At 47.0% G+C, this 23,147-nt stretch overlaps 1 protein-coding gene across 8 annotated transcripts in view; it reads left to right on the top strand.

Annotated features, from left to right (window-relative positions):
* The window catches only part of arnt2 (aryl-hydrocarbon receptor nuclear translocator 2), a 503,807-nt gene that overhangs the window by 286,340 nt on the left and 194,320 nt on the right, over nt 1-23,147 (top strand). For all 8 annotated transcript variants that reach the window (XM_072468767.1, XM_072468766.1, XM_072468765.1 and 5 more), the window contains one exon: nt 12,388-12,464. In XM_072468767.1, the coding sequence (XP_072324868.1) occupies nt 12,388-12,464 (77 nt within the window). The remainder of the gene's footprint in view (nt 1-12,387; nt 12,465-23,147) is intronic.

The following is a 23,147-nucleotide window of genomic DNA, read 5'->3' as shown; positions in this document are numbered from 1 at the left end:
CGGATGACTGCACAATCTTCAGCACCATTTGAGACTCCTCAGATAATGAAGCAGTCCATGTCCAAATGCAACAAGACCTGGACAATATCCAGGCTTGGGCTGACCAGTGAGAAGTTACATTCGTGCCACACAAGTGCCAAGCAATGACCATCTCCGACAAGAGAGGATCTAACCACCGCCCCTTGACATTCAATGGCATTACCATCACTGAATCCCCCACAATCAACATCCTGGGGGTCACCATTGATCAGAAACTGAACTGAACTATTAATACTGTGGCTATTAGGGTAGGCCAAAGGCTAGGAATCCCACGGCGAGTAACTCACCTCCTGACCCCCCCCCCCGCCCCCTCCAAAAGCTTGTCCATCATCTACATGGCACAAGTCAGGAGTGTACAAGTCAGGAGTATAATGGAATATTCACCACTTGCCCGGATAAGTGCAGCTCCAACAACACTCAAGAAGCTCCACATCATCCCAGACAAAGCAGCTCGCTTGATTACTTCCCCTTCCACAAACATTCAAACCCTCCATCACCGACAAACAGTGGCAACCATGTGTACCATCTACAAGATGCATTGCAGTAACTCACCAAGGTTCCTCAGATAGCACCTTCCAAACCCACAACCACTGCCATCTAGAAGGACACGAGCAGCAGATAACTGGGAACCCCACCCCTGGAGGTTCAGATCCAAGTAACCCACCACCCTGACTTGGAAATATATCGCCGTTCCTTCACAGCCGTTGGGGCAACATCCTGGAATTCCCTCCCTAACAGTACCCTGAGTGTACCTACACCTCAAGGACTGCAGTGGTTCAAGAAGAAAACTCATCACCACCTTCTGAAGGGCAACTAGGGATGGGCCATAAATGCTGGCCTAACCAGCGACACCCACATCCTGTAAATGGATTTTTAAAAATAAATTAAATAATTATCGCAGGCCAAATTTTGAAAGGGTTTTGGAGGTGAGCAGAGATATGGGAGGGCAATTTCCTGCTGACAGTTGGCATCTTTCCAGCTTCCGGCCTGTTTTTGAACAGCTACTTACCACTTGTCCACAAATTGTGGCTAGCCAATTGGGCAGCCAAAACAAGGTCCTATTGAGGCCACTGTACCACGGCCGACTGGAATTTTCCAGTGAGCGAGTCCCCTGCTGAGCCTGAATCCTTGGATGGAGGTGGCCTTCCGATGACAGACTGAGGGACCACTATTCTATCCCACAATTTAACTTCCAACATCTGTGATTGTCAGAGGGCCTGTGGCTGTCCTGTGAAATTGCTTCCAGGGTCCCACTGCTAGCAGTTCCAGGTTCTTGACCCGTAATTGAGACTGGGATTAATTTGGGATCGGGACCAAGGAATGAAAATCCAGCCCTAGAATTTATTGTTCAAACGCCTATTTTTAATCATCTGACATAACGTGGAATTTTAAAAAAATATTGTACTTCTACTTGGTTCATTTGTAAGGAATTGAGAAACTTTTGAATTATTAGACTTGAGGTTGGAGTATCTTTGAATGAGAGGATCAGCTTCAGTGTTTGTCAAACAATATCTGTTAAAAAGATGGAACAAGATAGATTGCACTTCTCAGGAACTTCATTGGAATGTAATCAGGCAAAAATTTCACAAAGAGCCAAAGAAAACATTCAGACAGGTGAATTAAAAACTTGATCAATGAGGTAGTTTTAAGGACTATCTTAAAGGAGAAGAGGGAGTGCAAGAGACAGAGAGACAGGAAATTCCATAGCTTAAAGTCTGGATCGTTGAAGTTAAGGCTACCAGTGATGAAACAAAGAAAGTGGAGATGCACATGAGACCAAATGGAGGAATGGTTGGTTGTAGAATTGTGGGATTGCAAGAGCTCTGTCGGGTCTAAACACTGCGGCCCTGGCAGAGAAGCTTTTTCACTCATTTTAGCAATGAATAGTTCATGCATCATGTTATAACCTGCCTGCTTACCACTGGCTGGAGACTAATGGCAATCCCATAATCCTTTGGGAGTATGAGCTTCCTCAACGAGGGGGGGGGGCGGAGAAATCATTAGCAGATTCCCTGCATAAATAAAGCTGGCCAGTTTGGAACCAGCTCGAGAGGAGTGAGCAGCGAGGGAGTTGCTGTTGTATATATATGTTATTGTAAATAAATGTTATTTCTTTCTATCCTTCAACTCGTGCTGGATTCTTCGTGGCCCTCACAAAACTGGCGACGAGGATTAAAGTGGATAGCTGTCTATGCTGCTGAAGCCACCTCCCTGGATTTTTGTTGGATACAGGTTGGAAGTTGTTCTTCTGATACACCATGCCTCTGCATGGACGTTTGGATGTTTTTGATGCTGCGCTGGAAAGTTGGAACCAGTACGCACAACGGATGCGTTACTATTTCCAGGAAAACAATATCACCGAAAACGAGCGCCAAGTGGTCATTTTGCTCACCGCCTGCGGCCCGCATACGTTTGGGATGATTAGGAGCCTTACGTACCCAGCTGCGCCGGACACCAAGGCGTTTGATGAACTTGTGAACTTAGTGGGGCAACATTTTAACCCAACCCCGTTCACGATAGTCCAGCATTACCTGTTTAATACCGCTGAGAGGACCCTAGGAGAATACCTTGCAGAGTTTCTATCCAGGCTACGCAGGATTGTGGAGTACTATGACTATGGTGAAACCTTGTCAGAAATGTTACGCGACCGTTTGGTCTGCGGTATTAACAATGCGGCCACCCAGAGAAAGTTGTTAGCTGAGCCAACATTGACTTTTCAACAGGCCATTCAAATAGTATTGTCCCGAGAGAGCGCAGAATGGGGAGTGCAGGAGCTACAGGGAATGGAGGTGCACGCCTTGGGGTGCAACCCCTTCCGTCCAAAAGCGTGTCCCCGCACCCCTGTGGTACCTTGGGCAAGGCGACACCCGGATCGACGGCAGTGGCCGTCGGACATTCCTCCCCGAAGGGAGCCTTCTCCAAAACCGATAGACGAGGAGCCATGTCCATGTCGGACTTGTGGGCGCCGACCCCATCGCGGGCGTCAGAGGCGCCGTCGGTCCGACAGAAACTGGGGCCAGCCCAGGGGCCGTACCTTCCATTTGGACGATACCCAGATTTATTCCAGCCCAGTGTGGGGAAAAAAAAGGGGCCGTAGCCCGTATCCAAGTTGAACCAGGAGCCACGCCGCGCTATTTCCTGGTGCGCCCGGTGCCTTACGCCTTGCTTGAGTAGGTAGAAGGGGAGCTCACTCGTTTGGAGACCTTGGGTATTATCAGGCCCGTCCGTTTCGCTGATTGGGCAGCACCAATTGTACCTGTAATAAAGCCAGATGCCACAGTTCGCTTGTGCGGCGACTATAAACCTACAGTGAATACGGCTTCCCGGCTCGACCAATATCCATAGAGGATCTCTACGCGAAGATTGCAGGCGGACTCTCGTTCATGAAATTAGATATGAGTCACGCCTACCTACATTGGAGCTAGACCTTGCCTCCCGGCCATATGTAACTATTAATACACACTGGGACCTGTATGAATATACACGGTTTCCCTTTGGGGTATCCTCTGCCTGCGCTATTTTTCAACGCGTCATGGAAGGCATCCTGAGAGGTTTACCGCGTGTCACTGTCTACTTAGGCGACGTTTTGATTACAGGGACGTCGGAGCAGGAACATTTGGAAACTTTGGAGGCTGTCCTTAGACGCTTTTCAGAGGCTGGAACCCATTTACGTTGCACAAAGAGTGTTTTTGAGGCGAAAGAAGTAGTCTACCTGGGCTATCGGGTGGACCGCGAAGGTTTGCACCCCGTCGCAGAGAAGGTGCCGCAATTCAACAGGCTCCCGCCCCGACTGACACTTCGCACCTTCGTTCTTTTCTCGGCCTCGTAAACTATTACGCAAAGTTCCTCCCCAATCTGGCAACTGCACAGGTTGCACCTTCTGCTAAAGAAGAGTCACACCTGGGTCTGGGGTCAGCTGCAAGAAACAGCATTCCGGCGGGTAAAACAACAATTGTCGTCGTCTGGGTTACTAACCCACTATGATCCTGGAAAGCCTTTGCTCACCACGTGTGATGCAACCCCGTATGGTATTGGGGCCGTCCTGTCCTACAAGATGGAGAACGGGGCCGAGCGGCCGATAGCTTTCGCCTCCTGCACATTGACTGCAGCGGAAAAGAAGTACGCACAGATCGAGAAGGAAGGCCTGGCAGTGGTCTTTGCGGTGAAACGCTTCCACCAGTACGTGTACGGCCGCCACTTCACTATCATGACTGATCATAAGCCTCTGCTGGGACTTTTCCGAGAGGATAAGCCAATACCACCCATTGCTTCCGCACGAATCCAGCGCTGGACTTTGTTGCTCGCTGCCTACGAGTATTCTCTGGATCACAAACCAGGAACCCAGATAGCGAATGCCGACGCACTGACCTGATTGTCTTTATCGACTGGCCCCATGTCGACCCCCACGACCGGTGAGGTGGTTGCAACCCTAACTTTTATGGACTCCGTGCCTGTCACGACATCACAGATCTGTGAGTGGACCCAGACGGAACCAGTCCTGTCAAAGGTTCGGCACATAGTCCTGTATGTTGGGCAGCATAGACAGCTGCCAGGCGAGTTGCGGGCATTTTCCTCCAAGCTGTCAGAATTTAGCATGGAAGACGGTATCCTCTTGTGGGGGACGCGTGTAATTGTCTCGGAAAATGGACAGGAGCTGATACTAAAGGACTTGCACAATGGGTATCCGAGTGTGATCAAAATGAAAATGTTAGCCCGGAGTTATGCCTTGTGGCCAGGCCTCGACACTGACAGAGAGAAGGTAGCCCAAAACTGCTCCATTTGCCAGGAGCATCAGAAGTTTCCGCCGGCCGCGCCCCTACATCACTGGGAATGGCCAGGGCGGCCTTGGCCCCGCTTGCATGCAGATTTCGCCGGCCCTTTTCAAGAATCCATGTTCCTTCTATTAATCGATGCCCAGTCTAAATGGTTAGACTGCACTTAGTTGACTAAACTAGGTGCATAAGATGGTAGGCAGAACATCCTGCGCAACAATCACGAAGATGCATTTGTCTTTCAGTACGCATGACCTCCCCGAGGTGCTGGTCACGGATAACGGCACTCCATTCATCAGTGAGGAGTTTGCAAGGTTCATGAAGATGAACGGCACACGCCATATCCGCACTGCTCCATACCACCCGGCTTCCAATGTGTTGACGGAACGTGCAGTGCAGACATTCAAATGAGGCCTAAAGAAGCAGTCTTCCGGGTCTATGGACACGAGACTGGCTTGTTTTTTATTTTCATATTGGACCACTCCACATGCGATGACTGGGGTTGCTCCCACGGAACTCCTAATGGGCCGGAGACTTCGCAACCCCTTTAGCACGGTTTTCCCGGACATTGGCGCAAAAGTACGCCACACTCAAGAACGGCAGGGACATGGTTTTTGTCGGCACGGCCGATTCGGCAGTTTGCGCCCGGTGACCCAGTGTTTGTTCGAAATTTTGCTGGTGGTGCCCAGTGCGTCCCTGGCGTTATCTTTCGCCGAACGGGCCCAATCTCTTAGCAGGTGCAAGCCCAGGGTCGTCTCCAGCGCAAGCATATAGACCACGTTCGGTCCAGAAGACCATCTCTTGCGAAGATTCCCCGTACCCGAAGCTCATTTCTCCAGCTACAGAGACCAGACACAGTGGAGAGTATTCCTCTCAATCTTCCTCTGGTGCCGCCCTCAAAGCCTGCGCAGGTCGTTGCAGAACCGCGTGGAGATAGAGACGCCGAGATGACGGAGGCAGCGGACTCCGACTCCGTGATGGAGACACTGAGACACCTCAGAGGGGGAGTCCTCAGGCCCACGGGCCGTGGATGTACAACCGTTACGCCATTCTCTGTCTCGTTACACGCCGCCTGATCCAGCGCCTCGTGCAAATGGTGTCTGGCCTGCGGCAAAACGAGTCCGATGCTCTCCTTCGCCAGGGTCTTCGTTGGATGTCTTGGACTTTGGGGGGGAGGGATATTATAACCTGCCTGTTTACCACTGGCTGGGGAGTAATGGCAATCCCACAATCCTTTGGGAGTATGAGCTTCCCCAATGAGGGGGGCGGTGAAATCATTAGCAGATTCCCTGCATAAGTAAAGCTGGCCAGTTTGGAACCAGTTAGAGAGAAGTGAGTAGCAAGGGAGTTGCTGCTACTGTTGTGTATATATATGTTGTAAATAAATGTTATTTATTGCTATCCTTCAACTCGTGCTGGATTTTTCGTGGCCCTCACAAAACATCACTTGTTATTTAACATACGCTTTGAACTTTGCATCTGCAATCTGTCATGATATTCAAACACACACATCATGATAGACACACCAACAGACAAATCAGAACACACAACACCACAACCAATGACAGAAAGATATAAAAGCACAGACACGACCCCCGGTGGTCAGTATTAGCTGCAGAGGAGGACCAGGACACATCTGCCACCAAACACACTCAGGGAGACAGCACGTGCAGAGTATCCAGAACGAACTGTATTATAAGAGTTAAAATAAAATAGAGTTGTACCACATACAACTGTGTTGGCTCATCTGTGCACCAGAGCACCCAACACCACATGGTACAGGAGTGGATCGATACCTGCCGGCATACCTCAGTGTTCAGAGACAACCAGCAGTGCCCAGGCAAAATGATAGAGCTCCCGGTTCCGCAGCCGCTCCAGTGCCACGGCGACCTCCGCGAAAACTGGCGGCGATTCCGGCAATGGTTCGAATTGTTCCTGGTGGCAGCTGAACACCAAGACCTGGATGATAGCGAAAAAATTGAATTTCTCCTCACCATCGCCGGTGCAAGGGCAAGAGAAATATTCACAAGGTTCAGGTTCTTCAGGAGGCAGCAAAGGTACGATTACCAGGCAGTCCTGGACAAATTCTCCAAGTACTGTGAAGAAAACGCAATCCAATCGGCAAATAAAGGTAAGAAAAGCTGCAGTACTCACCTCGTGGCTGGGATCCCGGAGCCCGAATTCCCAGAGGCCGAAATCCCGGGCCTGAGAGAGGGCTGGGTCGAGGTCGGCGGCCATCTTGCTAAAGGTATCACGCTAGCACAGTTGCGCGAGCAGTGCGCAGAACCGGACGTATCGTTTGCGCATGCGCGAGATGCTGCGCATGCGCAGTCAAGAAAACGGCCATCGGTAAAGGAACAGCGATCTGAGCATGCGCAGTCGCTTCCTACGTGCTACATACCGAGCGTCAGGATGTTAGAGGCCCCAGACTGCACCAATTTAAAGGGGAAACGTCCCAAATCCAATTTAAAAGGGAAACGTCCCAAATCAAAAAAACAAAAATCTGTTAAAGCTGTAAAACAACCTTCCCTCACCTGGAATGACAGCACAGTGCCGCAAATTGACCCAGGGGATGAATTTGACCTCCGAAGAACCCTCCGACAAGCAGTTACCTACGCACAAGCCGATGATTCCGACCTCGAATACTTCGATGACGATCTTTACAGTGTTTCCGGACCTCGCGAGCCCAATGATAGCTCCGTGGTCCTATACGACTATGACTCGGACGAACCTTTCGTGTTGCACATTGGCGGCCCCCACATTGAATCCGACGCAGATGCGGATTCATTTTTCGGATTTGAGGATCTTCAATCCAGCAGATATGACGTTCCAACTTATCAGTACCGGATGATGCTGCAGCCTGACATTAACAGACAGGGAGCGGTGCAAGCACACGGAGAGCGCCCTGCTGCCACACAGAGCGTGGTCCACGTCCCGCTCAACGTTCCCGACTCTATGAAAGAAGACATGCAAGACTCCAGAGCGCAGTCCTCGCATGAACCAGAAGTGACTCCAGTGTCACAAGCCTCCACAGCAAGCTCGTGGACAGACTCCACAATTGCAGAAATGCAAGACTCCAGAGCGCAGTCCTTGCACGGACAAGAAGTGACTCCAGTGTCACAAGCCTCCACAGAGAGCTCGTGGACAGCCTCCACGATAGAAGCAACGCAAGACTCCAGAGCGCAGTCCTTGCACGAACAAGAAGTGACTCCAGTGTCACAAGCCTCCACAGAGAGCTCGTGGACAGCCTCCACGATAGAAGCAACGCAAGACTCCAGAGCGCAGTCCTTGCACGAACAAGAAGTGACTCCAGTGTCACAAGCCTCCACAGAGAGCTCGTGGACAGCCTCCACGATAGAAGCAACGCAAGACTCCAATGTGCAGTCCTTGCAGGAACAAGACCATGAGGGTCTTGCAACCTCTCCTGACCAACCAGCGGTAGATGATGCAAGTCTGCCATGCTCACGTGAACAGCAAGAAGGCTATAACAGCCTACCATGCTCCACTACACAGCAGCATGACCATGAAGGTCTCTCATGCTACAATGAAGGGCACAGCGCTGATGACTGTTCAAGCCCAACTGAAGACAAGCCAAAGGAATCGCCTCGTCCAAGCCCGAAGAAAAAAGGTTTATGCGCTGACCTTCAGGATCATTATAGCCGAACAGAGATTAATAATGCTGCATGGCCACAGAAGGATGCTGAGGATTTGCTAAAGAAATTTATTGAATGTTTAACTTGCAAGGAGCAGACTGAGAATTGCCAGTGTTTTAGTACGGATCGAAAAAATGGACAAGACATTGATCCTCAGGTAATGGAAATAACACAACCTGAATCATATCTACAGCAGGGACAAATGTCTCCCTTCAACACAACGCCGCAAAATCCCAACTTCGGAGACCAGCAGTTAGTCAGTAATGACTCTTCAAACCTTGAGGGGAACATTAATTGCATTGAACCTATACACACTCCACTGATAAATGAGCAGAACATTGGAGCAAGAATCCTGAGGACACCGACATCGAGTAGCCAGATAACGAATTTAAAACCCACAGCAGTTTCAAGTGAACCAAGTGTGCTTTCCACTAATGGTGAAGATGCAGATAAGGTCGACCCGATTATCCATTGTACCACACTAACCCCAGTGATTAAGCAGTTATGTATGGGGAGTATAATGTGGGCAATTGAGAACAGTAAAAGAGAGACTGTGACCATGCCAGTCCCAGCAAAATCAGACCCAGAGACCATGAAGGCATGTACATTAGACAAAGATACATATGAGGTACCTGAGAAGAAAAGTGAAACGGAATGTTCTTTGGAAAATAGTACAATGTCGATAGAAACATTGGATCCTATATTCGAGACCATACATATGGGAGAATTTGGGGGTAATAAACAAGGTTCTGCAATGTCTGGGGGAAGATTTAAAATTCCAAAGAAGAAAAGCCCAAATGAAGGACAACGGCAAGACAATGACAGTCCACCGACATGGTGTGCACCACCAGATGAAAACTCTGACAATTTATCCAACCCTAGTGAACAGCAAGCTGCTAATGAGGATCTATCCACGGGATGTGAGACGAGTGACGACAGCATCCCACTTCCCATGCAAAAGGTGCAAGGTGACAGACCTCGCCTAGTGCGTACCGAGGCACTCGACGATCACGGTGGGACCACTGACGACTGCGGTGGCGGCGCACCGCTTCCACCCTCGATGGCTCGAGCCTCTCCACTGGTTGGTGCATTCCTGCATGTTCCGACTCCAGAAGTGCAGCTTCAGGGAATCTCGGCTGCCTCCAGTGAACCTGTTGGGACTCCGGACGGGGGGCATCGACGGAAGGCAGACCGGACTCCAGATGGGGAGCAGCCAAGCGCCGACTCTGATTTGCGCACGCCAGACCTTGCTCCGGACGGGCGGTGTCGCGGCCTCGGTGATGGCACGCTCAGGGTGACGGCGGATGCCACGGCGACAGGGAATGGATCGCGTGGCAGTCCCACTGGGTCGGCAGTGGCAACCAGCACCGGCGGTCCAAGATGGACACACCAATTCGCGCCATCGCCAGACGTTGATGCGAGCAACAATTCTCTCTCCAAGGCGACATGCTTCGATGTTTCTCTGCGGAGTCGCCCTTCCGGCACAGCAGGTGGCCGGAACCAGCGTGCACGGTCTCGGCCAACTTCCACATCTGGCACAGTCATCGCCTTGCATGATATTAGTGATGGTGCTACTTCGATGGCAACGACCCATCGGCTACAAGATGCCGTCCACCACAAACATAAAAAGAAAAAAGACTCCACCTTGTTCCTGGCATGCAGGGCGGATGGATTGGTGCATAGGCGCAATCAGCGAGCTTTGCGCCGCCTTCCACGCTCGCAACTGAACCGTACGCACACGCCGGATCCTCCACTGGTTCCCAAGGATGACTTCGTGGAGATGCCACGGATCATGCCCCTTCCATCGCCACCAGAACCAAACCACAGCCAAGGCACCACTAACAAAGATGTTGAATGTTATATTTGCACGAATGAAAAAACCAAGCACTGCACGAAGTACAACAAATGGTAAAGTAGAGACTTCGGCAACAGCATCACCTCCCAACAGTCCAAGGTGAACCAGTGTGACCACAAATCTCCACAGCTGAACCGGCTTGAGGACCAGCCCATTCTTGAGGCGGTCACCCATTAGACTGGACTTATAACGCTGTTCATACGTTCAAAAAGTCAAACACTTCTGTATTATAACCTGTTGTTGTTTATTGTTCCAGATATCGTCTGACCAGACCAATGTTCACGTTTTTTTTTTCTCTCGTATCAAGTTTTGTTATGGTACAACCTTGTTAGTGTGACGCACCCGACATCGCCCCATGTAAATAGTTACGTCATATACACACGCTGTACACAACACACACACACACTCTTAGATGCACTCACGACACAATTATATTTATAACCACGTAGGCACATATCTTTGTAAAAAGGGGGGATGTCATGATATTCAAACACACACATCATGATAGACACACCAACAGACAAATCAGAACACACAACACCACAACCAATGACAGAAAGATATAAAAGCACAGACACGACTCCCGGTGGTCAGTATTAGCTGCAGAGGAGGACCAGGACACATCTGCCACCAAACACACTCAGGGAGACAGCACGTGCAGAGTATCCAGAACGAACTGTATTATAAGAGTTAAAATAAAATAGAGTTGTACCACATACAACTGTGTTGGCTCATCTGTGCACCAGAGCACCCAACACCACACAATCCAGTAAAATAACGTTTAAATATAGTGTGAAATTGTTTCCATTTTGACAAAATAATTGTGCTCGATTTTAAAAAAATATATATATATCTCCTTGCTTAAAAAAGTCCAGCTGAATATTTTTGCAAATGTTATACCGTAATTTCTTGGTAATTGAATGCTGCTGGAAAGTAGCCTGTTAAGATAATGTAATGGGTATTCACTTAAGCATTGGCTCCTAAATTGAGGGTACCTGGCCCACTGATATAAAAGCATATGGTTCATTATTTCTGATTGGTTTTAGGTCTAATTCTATTAGAATTCTAATGTTTTATTGTTTAAATGCACTATACAATGATGTGCAGAAGCAGCTTGCTGTCTTCTTTGATCCATTCTCTGAAACCACTGTTCATTCCTCCTTCATTGTGCTTGTGTGTAAATGAATTCAGCCACTTCAAGCTGATAAAGCTTCTGGCCTGGAGGATTAAAAAGAAGACTGGTTTCCTGATTGATGGATTTTTACTAGTCAGGGATCAGTTTTTGCCATCCTTCTAGACATGTAGTTTTTAACCTCTTGTGCTCCCCATTGCATGATCAGTTCAGCCAGCCATTATGTCTTCTACCTTTTCTTCAGAGGAAAATCCTTAGACACTATGTCAGTACTAATTGAATCTTTCTAAAAACACCTCAAAATTCTGACTCTTGTGTTTAAATTCAAACAGGGCCCTGTCACCTCCAAACCCACCAACCCCTCTCCCCTGCCATTCTTATCAGCTGCTTCAACTGCACAAACTCTTCTCCAACTCTTCAATACACTGGTTTTGAGCCACTGTGCATTCCTCCTCACTTTGTGGCTGCTTCTTCAGCTGCATAGGCTCCACACACAGTAGTTCCCTCTATAAATCCCGCTGTGCCTCTCTCCTCTTTGAAATATCCTTAATACTCTACTCTTGCATATATCTCTGATGCAGTAGATGATAACTGTCACATCATTGCCTTTTATGAACCATGTGATTTCTTGATGCTGCACTGCACACCAGAACTCCATGTCTACTTGTACACAGCAGGAGATTGGCTGTAGGGGCACTTGGCTGCCATTAATCTGATCCATTAATCACATTTTGCAGTTTTATTTGACAAACATAATATGATCATGAAAGCTGGAAAGTTGTTCTGTTGCGTAAGCTATTTGGAGACTTGATTGAATAAGGGTCAACTTGTTTGTTACTGTGTACAAAACTGACATCAGAAAGTTCAGAGTAAAGTGATAGCATGAGTGATGACATTTCTTATTAATAACAGCGTTGATATATTCTTTTTTGGCAGGAATGACCATTCCAGAGGAGGATTCAGATGGTGGACAAAGCAGTAAATTTTGCCTTGTTGCAATTGGACGCCTTCAGGTACTTTAATATTCAGTTGACAAAAGTCATATGTTTGTACTTTTCCCCAACAGAAGACGCAGACATCTTCTCAATTCTGCTTCATTTCAGACCACTACAAAAGAATGCAAATAGAATTGTGTGATTTATATGTAACTTCATACAAATTGAACATTACTTTTGTAAAGTAAACCTGATGTGTAAAAACCTCTTGGAGGCGTCCTCAGCCACAGCAATTAGAGTTTTTGAGGATGTAATTAATAGGGTAAATAAGGGCCAACCAGTGTATTGTGTATTTGGATTTCTAAAATGCATTTGGTAAGGTGCTACATAGCAGGTTATTGCATAATGTTCATGGGGTTGGTGTGATGTATTAGCATGGATAAAGAATTGATTAAAGGATAAGAAACAGGATGTAGGGTTGAACAGGGCATTTTCAAGTTGACAGTCTGTAACTAATGGGGTGCTACAAGGATCAGTGCTGGGGCATCAGCTATTTGCAACCTATATTAATGAAGTTATCGAGAGTAATGCAAACAAGCTTTCTGGTGATACAAAGCTTGGTGGGATAGTAACCTCTGAGGAGGATACAGAGCATGCAAAGCTAGTTTAAATGAATAGTCAATAAGGTGGCTGGTTTAGCATTTCTGAGAAATTTGAAGTTATTAATTTAAAAATGTTGATCTTAAATATTTGGGATTCCTTGTGTAAGAAACACAAAGTCTGCATGTAGGTACACCAAGCAGTTTGATGGAAAAATAGAATATTGACCTTTCGGTCTGAGGCCTGGAAAACAAGAGTAAGGAAGTTTTGCTACAGTTGTTGAGGGCTTTGGCCAGACCACACTTAGAATGCTGTCCGACTCCTAAACAACCCTTTTATGGACTTACCTGATTAACATTACACCCCTTTATGCTTCACCGATGCCGGTGTTCATGTAGTTACATTGTGTACCTTGTGTTGCCCTATTATGTATTTTATTTTTATTTTATTTTAATGTACTTAATGATCCGTTGAGCTGCTCGCAGAAAAATACTTTTCACTGTACCTCGGTACACGTGACAATAAACCAATCCAATCCAATTTTGGTGGTCTTATCCAAGAAAGGTATACATGCCTTAGAGGTGGCAGAGAGAAGGTTCATTAGATTAGTTCCTGGAATGAGAGGGTTAGCCTATGATGAGAGATAGAGTAGATTGGACCTATACCCTCTGGAATTTCGAAGAATGAGAAATAAGCACATTTACGATTCTCAATTGTTTGCTGAGAGGTTGTTTCACCTCACTGGAGAGTCTAGAACTAGATCTCAGATAGAGAACAAATCATTTAAAACTGAGATGCAGAGACATTTCTACACTTTGAGTTATGAATCATTGGAATTCTCTAACCTAGAGAGCTCTGGATGTTTTGTCGATGTGTATATTCAAAGTTGAGATCGATCTTTGGACTCCAGGAGAATCCAGGATGTGGGGATTGGACAGGAAAGTGGAATGGTGAAGTCCAAGATCATCGATGGTCTTTGTGAATAGTGGAGCAGACTCAAAGGACCTGTATAGCCTACTCATGCTCTTATTTCTTCTCTTAATCAAATAGAGGCAAGAGTTAAAATGAATGTACCAATGTATTGCACTTTTTTAAATGATATAGAACTGCAACAAATCAAACTCACCAGCCCAGTGACAGTGATATTGAATATTTGTTTTCCCTCTCCTGGTTGAGTAGAAAATTCCGATACTGGAAGGGGGGGAGCAACATGGGAAAAGACTGATACTTACCAAATTCAATACCATGTTTCATAGGTAAACATGTTAAATGGGGTGGGACCACAACTTGGACGGAATAGATTCATATGATTTTTGACAATACTATACAGAAGAAGCAAATATGTGCTTCCCTACTCCCCATTCAACTCAGGCCATGGTTAGCAATAACTGGGCTGTTGTCAGTGATTGCTAGGGGACAGGATGAGAAACTTTTCCATTTCAAATAACAGAAAGGAGTGGAGAAATGGTTAGCACTGTTGTTTCACAGCACCAGGGTCCCAGGTTCGATTCCCAACTTAGGTCACTGTCTGTGCGGAGTCTGCACGTTCTCCCGTGTCTGCGTGAATGTCCTCCGGGTGCTCCGGTTTCCTCCCACAAGTCCTGAAAGATGTTAGGTGAATTGGACATTCTGAATTCTCCCTCCGTGTACCCGAACAGGTGCCTGAATGTGACAACTAGGGGCTTTTCACAGTAACTTCATTGCAGTGTTAATGTAAGCCTACTTGTGACAATAAAAATTATTATTATTATTGAATGTTTTCTGAGAGGCACTGGGCCTTCACATCGAAAGGAAAACGATTAATATCAAATAACAAAAGTAAATTTTGGTCACGTGAAACAAATGGGAAATCTTTTGTTTTGTAAATGTCTGTGTGCTGTACCCTTAATATATCACAAGACAGTGCTGTCTAAATGGTTTTGTTTTAATGCTGTTTTCACAGTTGCAGATTGTCTTTACTGATATTTTTCAAGGTTTGTTGTTTTCAAAATGTTGAGGTTCTCAGATGTGGTTAGTTCTAAATTAGAAACAGAATCTGAAATTCAATACCAGGCAACTTTCCAAAACTCCAAGAATTGTTTTATTCTGCAACTCATTAACATGAGTGAGTAACTCCAATGGTTTCAGCATTACATTTTAATCTGTAATGTTTTCAGCTTCGTACTATTAGAAGTAGCAAATTTCTAATCTAGAATTATGCAGCACAAATACACCCAGCCCATCATACCTTTGTTAGCTCTTTGAAGGATCTATCCAATGAGTCCCACTCCTGTTCTCTTTCCCCAGAGCCCAGCAAATTTCTCCTTCTCAATAGTCAGCATGGCTTTGTGAGGGGCAGGTCTTGCCTCACAAGCCTCATTGAATTCTTTGAGGATGTGACGAGACACATTGATGAAGGTCGGGCAGTGGATGTGGTGTATATGGATTTCAATAAGGCATTTGATAAGATTCCCCATGGTAGGCTCATTCAGAAAGTTAGGGGACATGGTTTACAGGGAAATTTGACTGTCTGGATACAGAATTGGCTGGCCGAAAGAAGACAGTGAGTGGTAGTGGATGGAAAGTATTCCGCCTGGAGGTCGGTGACCAGTGGTGTCCGGCAAGGATCTGTTCTGGGACCTCTGCTCTTTGTGGTTTTAATAAATGACTTGGATGAGCAAGTGGAAGGGTGGGTTGGTAAGTTTGCCGGTGACACAAAGGTTGGTGGAGTTGCAGATAGTGTTGAGGGTTGTTTCAGGTTACAACAGGACATTGACAGGATGCAGAGCTAGGCTGAGAAGTGGCAGAGTTCAACTTGATAAATGTGAAGTGATTCATTTTGGAAGGTCGAATTTGAATGCTGAATACAGGGTTAAAGGCAGGATTCTTGGAAGTGTGGAGGAACAGAGGGATCTTGGGGTCCACGTACATAGATCCCTCAAAGTTGCCACCCAGGTTGATAGGGTTGTTTAGAAGGCGTGTGGTGTGTTGGCTTTCATTAACATGGGGATTGCGTTTAAGAGCGGTGAGGTTTTGCTGCAGCTTTATAAAACTCTAGTTAGACCACACTTGGAATATTGTGTCCAGTTCTGGTCACCTCATTATAGGAAGGATGTGGATGCTTTGGAGAGGGTACAGAGTACAGAGGAGATTTTCCAGGACGCTGCCTGGACTGGAGGGCATGTCTTATGAATAAAGGTTGAGGGAGCTAGGGCTTTTCTCACTGGAGCGAAGAAGGCAGAGGGGTGACTTGATAGAAGTGTACAAGGTGATGAGAGGCATGGATAGAGTGGATGGCCAGAGACTTTTTCCCAGGTTGGAAATGGCTGTCACGAGGGGACATAATTTTAAGGTGATTGGAGGAAGGTATGGGGGAGATGTCAGAGGTAGGTTCTTTACACAGAGAGTGGTGGGTGTGTGGAATGCACTGCCAGCAGAGGTGGTGGAGTCAGAGTCATTAGGGACATTTAAGCGACTCTTAGACAGGCACATGGACAGCAGTAAATTGAAGGGATGTAGGTTAGGTTGATGTTAGATTAGGATAAATGGTCGGCACAACATCGTGGGCTGTAGGGCCTGTACTGTACTGTACTGTACTGTTCTATGTTCTAATTAGGGGTGGGATTCTCTGGTCCCCCAGCCACATATTTCTCGGTGGCGCGCCATTCGCTGGATGCTGTCTTCCCGCCGCCTGTCAGTGGGATTTCCCATGAATGACACTCCGCGCTGCCAGGAAACCCGCGAATGGGGGTGCGCTGCCAGCGGGAAAAGAAAAACCGATGACCGGAGAATTCTGGCCCAGATGTTCACTTCCATTTATAACATTACCATTGGATCTGTTTCCACTCGCTTCTTGGGAATTGCATTCCTGATCATAATTCATTGAGTAAGAAAGATTTCTCCTCATTCTCTTCAAAGAGGTTGATCAATTTTTCCTGGACCTGTTTTTGTGAACTCCCAGGTTTTCCCATTCCAGCACAACTGTTAATAATTCATACAGTCTCTCCTTCTTTCCCCTTCTAAAATGTGTCACTTAATATTTATCCCCATTAAATTTAATCTGTCTGCCTATGTCCTCCTGAAGTGTGAGACTTCCTCACAGTTTCCTCCATTTCAAAGCTTTGTGACATCTACAAATTTTAAAATTATGGGCGCAATTTACCAGCCTCATCGGTATCGACCTGGTGATGCGACAAGGCCATTGAATTTCACGAGAGGCGTCTCGCGGAAGTGCGACGCTCGAGATATCTCGCGATATTCATCCGAACCTCATGAAACGTCATGATCTGATTCTCGACCTCGCTCGGTGAGATCCAGATCAGCATATTCAAATGATCCTAATGGCACATTTAAATATGTCTGCACCAGATTCTCCTGTCGCCTGGGAACTAACAGTGAGGGCTGGACCAGGGGCTGTTTAGAATTAGTCCACGCAAACGTGGACCAGGCGTAACTACACCTGGATAGTTTCCCAGGCCATTGGAGACCCTTTGGTGGTCGGGGGCAGGGCAGGGTAGCCCCCCTGGCACTCCCTCTGGCATCAGATCACCTTGGCACTGCCAGCCAGCACTGACATGGTGCCCGGGTGACACTGCCAAGGTGCCCGGGTGGCAGTGCTGGGATGCGCCCCCAAGCCACAACTCAATGAGGGGGGTCAGCGGGCCCCACCACACCCCTTCAGCAGCCGTGCAAGGCACCCCTGGCCCGATTGATGCTGGATGGAAATTGCCAGCTTGGCACCTTGAAAGTGCCAACCTGTTCCAGCTAGCAGTGCCACCTGGGCACCTTGGCAGTCCAAGACTGGAACCCAGGTGATACTGCCAAGGTGCCTGGGTGGCATCAGCAGTGCCAGGGAGCCACACTGCCCAAAGGGCGAGCACCTGGGGGTCTCCAATCCCCTGGTTGACCCCCCGAGTCCTGTTCCTTCTTGCCCCCGTTTGTGGAGACCAGTGCTGAACTGGGCTCGCCCAAGGTCTCCAAGTCGAAGGAGATAGATCCCAAAACCTCAGGAAACTGCATATTAGAGTGAGACTTGCCAAAGTGATCCTGCCCACAATGGCAGGATTCAAATTGCAACGTCTTGCGAGATCACGTTAGATCTTGCGAGGTGTTGCGCCGCAACAAGCTGCTTTTCGGGCGCAGTGTGGCCATTATGGCCATTCAATTGCGCCCCCCAATTGTGGGCTTGACCAGGGAGAAACTCCCCGAGGCCCAAAAAAACTACTAAGTGTGGTTGAACAGGGGTGTGGATCTCACCCAAAGATGCCGGCGAGAAACTCCCCGCAACTCGCCCAACTGAGCGAAACTGAGAAATGTTTTAGTTGAATTGCGCCCTATATATTTGCACTTAGACCCGGGTCATTAATATATATATTAAAAAGGGTAGTGATCCTATTACCAACCCTTGGAGGACATCACTGTATACTTCTTTCAGTCTAAAATACAGCCATTTAGCACTCTGTCTCCTAAGCTATTTTGGATCGATGCTCAAACTGCCTTTCCAACCTTCCATTTTACTGACGAGCTTATTATGTGGAACTTTATCAATTACCTTCTGAAACTTTGGGGAGGTAACAAGGAAGTTAGATAAAGGAGAACCAGTGGATGTGATTTATTTAGATTTCCAGAAGGTCTTTGCCAAAGTGCTGCATAAGAGACTGTTAAATACGTTAAGAGCCCATGTGTTAAGGGTAAGATCCTGGCATGGATAGAGGATTGGCTGACTGGCAGAAGGCAGAGAGTGGGGACAAGGGGTCTTTTTCATGATGGCAGCCGGTGACTAGTGGTGTGCCTCAGGGGTCTGTGCTGGGACCACAACTTTTCACAATATACATTAATGATCTGGAAGAAGGAACTGAAGGCACTGTTGCTAAGTTTGCCGATGATACAATTGCGCCCCCCAAGTGTGGGCTTAACTAGGAAGAAACTCCCCGAGGCTCCAAAAAACTACTAAGTGTGGTTGAACAGGGGTGTGGATCTCACCCAAAAAAGTCCCTCTGTAGAGGGACAGGTAGTATTGCGGAAGCAGGGATGGCTGTAGAAGGTTTTGGACAGGCTAGGAGAGTGGGCAATGAAGTGGCAGACAAAATACAACGTGAAAAAGTGTGAGGTTATGCACTTTGGAAGGAGGAATGGTGGCATAGACTATTTTCCAAATGGGGAAATGCTTAAGAAATCAGAAGCACAAAGGGACTTGGGAGTCCTTGTTCACGATTCTCTTCAGGTTAACGTGCAGGTTCAGTCAGCAATTAGGAAGGCAAATGCATTCATGTTGAGAGGGCTAGAATACAAGACCAGGGATGTACTTCTGAGGCTGTATAAGGCTGTGGTCAGACCCCATATGGAGTATTGTGAGCAGTTTTGAACCCGTATCAAAGGAAGGATGTGCTGGCCTTGGATAAGGGTCCAGAGAAGATTCACAAGAATGATTCCTGGAATGAAGAGCTTGTCGTATGAGGAACGGTTGAGGACTCTGGGTCTGTACTCATTGGAGTTTAGAAGGATGAGGGGGGATCTTATTGAAACTTACAGGATACTGCGAGGCCTGGGTAGAGTGGACGTGGAGAGGATGTTTCCACTTGTCAGAAAAACTAAAACCAGAGGACACAATCTCAGACTAAAGGGACGATCTTTAAAACAGAGATGAGGAGGAATTTCTTCAGCCAGAGGGTGGTGAATCTGTGGAACACTTTGCCGTAGAAGGCTCTGGAGACCAAATCACTGAGTGTCTTTAAGATAGAGATAGATGGGTTCTTGATTAATAAGGGGATTAGGGGTTATGGGGAGGAGGCAGGAGAATGGGGATGAGAGAAATATCAGCCATGGTTGAATGGTGGAGCAGACGCGATGGGCCGAGGGTCCTAATTCTGCTCCTATGTCTTATGGTCTAACTCCATAATTGGCTATCCCACATCAAAGAATATACAAAGAAACTGGTAAAAGCAAACACGGCCACTAAGAGAGAGGCGATTCCAAAACTGCCAAATATAAGCTTAATGATGTTAGCGCAGGTATTTATGCTGGAAGTGCAGTGGAGGGTGCTTTCAATTGCCTGAATCTATTTCGACTTTTGTATGTCCAACAGTCGACTTTATTTAATCCTTAAAAAAGGAAGAAAAATGATATCTGAGTTTCCAATAGACAAACCAGATCCTAACTTCCCAAGAACTATTTAACAGTCACTCTTCCCAATTCAGTGGGACCTGACCCAGTTTTCAAAACACTCTACTCCTTCCAGCTTCCCAACTCTATTGCAAACATTTCTGTCACTACAAATCCCTAAGTTCTTTACTCCACAACTATGACAATTCTGCCTCTCATCACCAGCTCTCTATTAGCTAAGTTGCCTGGATGGCTGGTTCGTAATGAGGAGTGATACCAACAGCATGGGTTCAATTCGTGTACCGGCTGAGGTTATCCATGAAGACCTGCCTTCTCAACCTTGCCCCTCGCCTGAGACGTGGTGACTCTCAGGTTAAATTGCCACCAGTCAGCTATCTCTCAAAGGGGAGAGCAGCCTACGATCCTCTGGGACTTTGGTGACTTTCATTTTTCTTTCATGTCACTAGCTCTCTTCAATTCAACCTAAATGACCTTCTCATCACCTCCACAGTTCAAGATGGCACAATTTCTTCCTTGCCTGGTTAATGCCATGACTCTCCTCTTGCCCTTCCCTTCGTTTTCAAGTGCTGTGTTGGGATTCTCCCGTCCCCATGAAGTGCTACTCCCCACCACTTAACGTTTTCTGCTGGGGTGGAAAGTTTTCTGCTGTAGTAGAAAGTAATTTGTGCTGCGGCACAGGACAGGAATTTTTATCTTGCAAGAATTCCTGCTATTAGTACCCAATAGCAGGCGACCACTGAAAACTGCAGCAAATGGGAGTTTGGAAGATTGCTTATTAAAGATGGGGAAGAACCTGAGGAACAGTCCCCCAAAGTGCAGGTTCTCCACTTCTAATACACATAGTAAACTTGAATGAAATTGTCCTTTTAATGTCTTAACCTATTAGGGTCTGCACTTCGTTAAATTTTCAATTGCATTAGACCACGGTTGTGGTAGGCAAACGCATGCTGTGCATAATCAGGTATTAATTGTTGCCTTTTTTAATATACTTTTGTAATTTGTATTAAGTATTGGTGAAAAAAGAGATACACCATTGAAGCTTTTCATCTTGCACTCAGCACGACAGATGTCCGAATACCAAGTGGATGGAATTGGCATGGCATCCCCTCTAAGTCCACCTCTCGTTAACAGTTTTGTCTGTTTCCATGGAAACCCTTTTCAATTGAATGACGACTAGCCTCCTATCCCTTGCTTATTTCTGATACATCGACGATATAGTTTCTATATTTGAATCTCCAGCTGCATTAAGAATTTCTTTACACACCTTATGGGCTCCGTCCTGCGCTCAAGTTCACCTTTGAAATGGAGTAGTCAATAAACTCACTTTTCTTGATGTGATAGCTGAGAAACCCCCTCATGAATGAGTTCTCTGTTTATGGCAAACCTATCATTATTGGTCACTGTATGTTTTGGGATTCCTACAGCTCCACCCAACCTCTTATGTAAGGGCTGAGCATTTGCTGGCTATGTAAGCTTGATGCCAATATAGGGCTTGTCAAAACTTTCCTGCACGATAATGACTCCCCCCACTTTGGTTGGTGCTCATTGTATATCACGCAAACCCATGAATGGGTCTAACGCCCACCTTTGATTGTGAAAAGTGGCCAGTCTACCTCAAATTATTCTGGGATAAGGTTCTCAAAATTTGAGCAGCGGGTAAAGCTAGCCATTTCACACTGCTACTGTGCAGTAACCACACGAGTGGTAGCCTCCATCAAAGGGATGTTGCTTTCAAGCCAAACAAAGTTCTGTTTACCACACAAATGAGTAATGTGGTATAATGAGTAATGTAGTATATGGGTTTTAGTGCCAGTGTGATGCCAGGTATGTATCAATGACAATGGATTGTATCCAACAACTAGTCCCTTGACTTCTTGCAATAAACAGAATATTAACTAGCTGATGCGTGCAAAACTCAGAACATTGTGTCCAGCACTAAATTTTGCACTTGGGCAACACCTGTGAACAATCCAAATAAGGCAATTCCCCTTATATACCTTGATCAATCCGAGTCAACCTGTACTTTTTGAATTTAAACAAATGCTTTTGGGGTCACTGTTCCTTGGTGCATACAGGGGCTGTTTAGCACAGGGCTAAATCGCTGGCTTTGAAAGCAGACCAAGGCAGGCCAGCAGCACGGTTCAATTCCCGTAACAACCTCCCCGAACAGGCGCCGGATTGTGGCGACTAGGGGCTTTTCACAGTAACTTCATTTGAAGCCAACTTGTGACAATAAGCGATTTTCATTTCATTTCATTCTCGATGACAGCACCTGTCCAATCAGAGTCCACTTGCCAACAAACCAGTGCCCTGTTTCTTTGAAACCTGGTCGTTTTGCATGGCCTGATGAGTACAGGATGAAAAGCTTTGAGAGCATGTCTGTTTTCATCTGTGGGAAGTGCACCCATCTCCAGCTCCTCAGAAACCGCATTAGGGAACTGGAGCTGGACCTGGGTGAACTTCGGATCATTCGGGAGGCAGAGGTGGTCATAGATAGAAACTTCAGGGATGTAGTTACTCCGAAGAATAAAGATAGATGGGTGACGGTAAGAGGGGCTGGGAGGAAGCAGTCAGTACAGGGATCCCCTGTGGTCGTTCCCCTGAGTAGCAAGTATACTGCTTTGGATACTGTTGCGGGCGGGGGGGGGGGGGGGGGGGGGGTACGACTTACCAGGGGTAAGCCATTGGGTACAGGTCTCTGGCACAGAGTCTGTCCCTGTTGCTCAGAAGGGAAGGGGGTAGAGGATTGAGCATTAGTCATTGGAGACTCCATAGTTAGGGGGATAGATAGGAGATTCTGTGGGAACGAGAGAGACTCGCGGTTGGTGTGTTGCCTCCCAGGTGTCAGGGTCCGTGATGTCTCGAATCGTGTTTTCGGGATCCTTAAGGGGGAGGGGGAGCAGCCCCAAATCGTGGTCCACAAAGGTACCAACGACATTGGTAGGAAAAGGGATAGGGATGTAAGGCAGGAAGTCAGGAGCTAGGGTGGAAACTTAGATCTAGGACAAACCGAGTTATCATCTCTGGGTTGTTACCCGTGCCACGTGCTAGCAAGACGAG

Source organism: Scyliorhinus torazame, chromosome 12 (assembly GCF_047496885.1).
Source record: "Scyliorhinus torazame isolate Kashiwa2021f chromosome 12, sScyTor2.1, whole genome shotgun sequence".
In the NCBI taxonomy this organism is placed as follows: Eukaryota; Metazoa; Chordata; class Chondrichthyes; order Carcharhiniformes; family Scyliorhinidae; genus Scyliorhinus; species Scyliorhinus torazame.
Note: the sequence above shows the minus strand (reverse complement) of the source record. Positions and strands in the feature narration are given on the sequence as shown.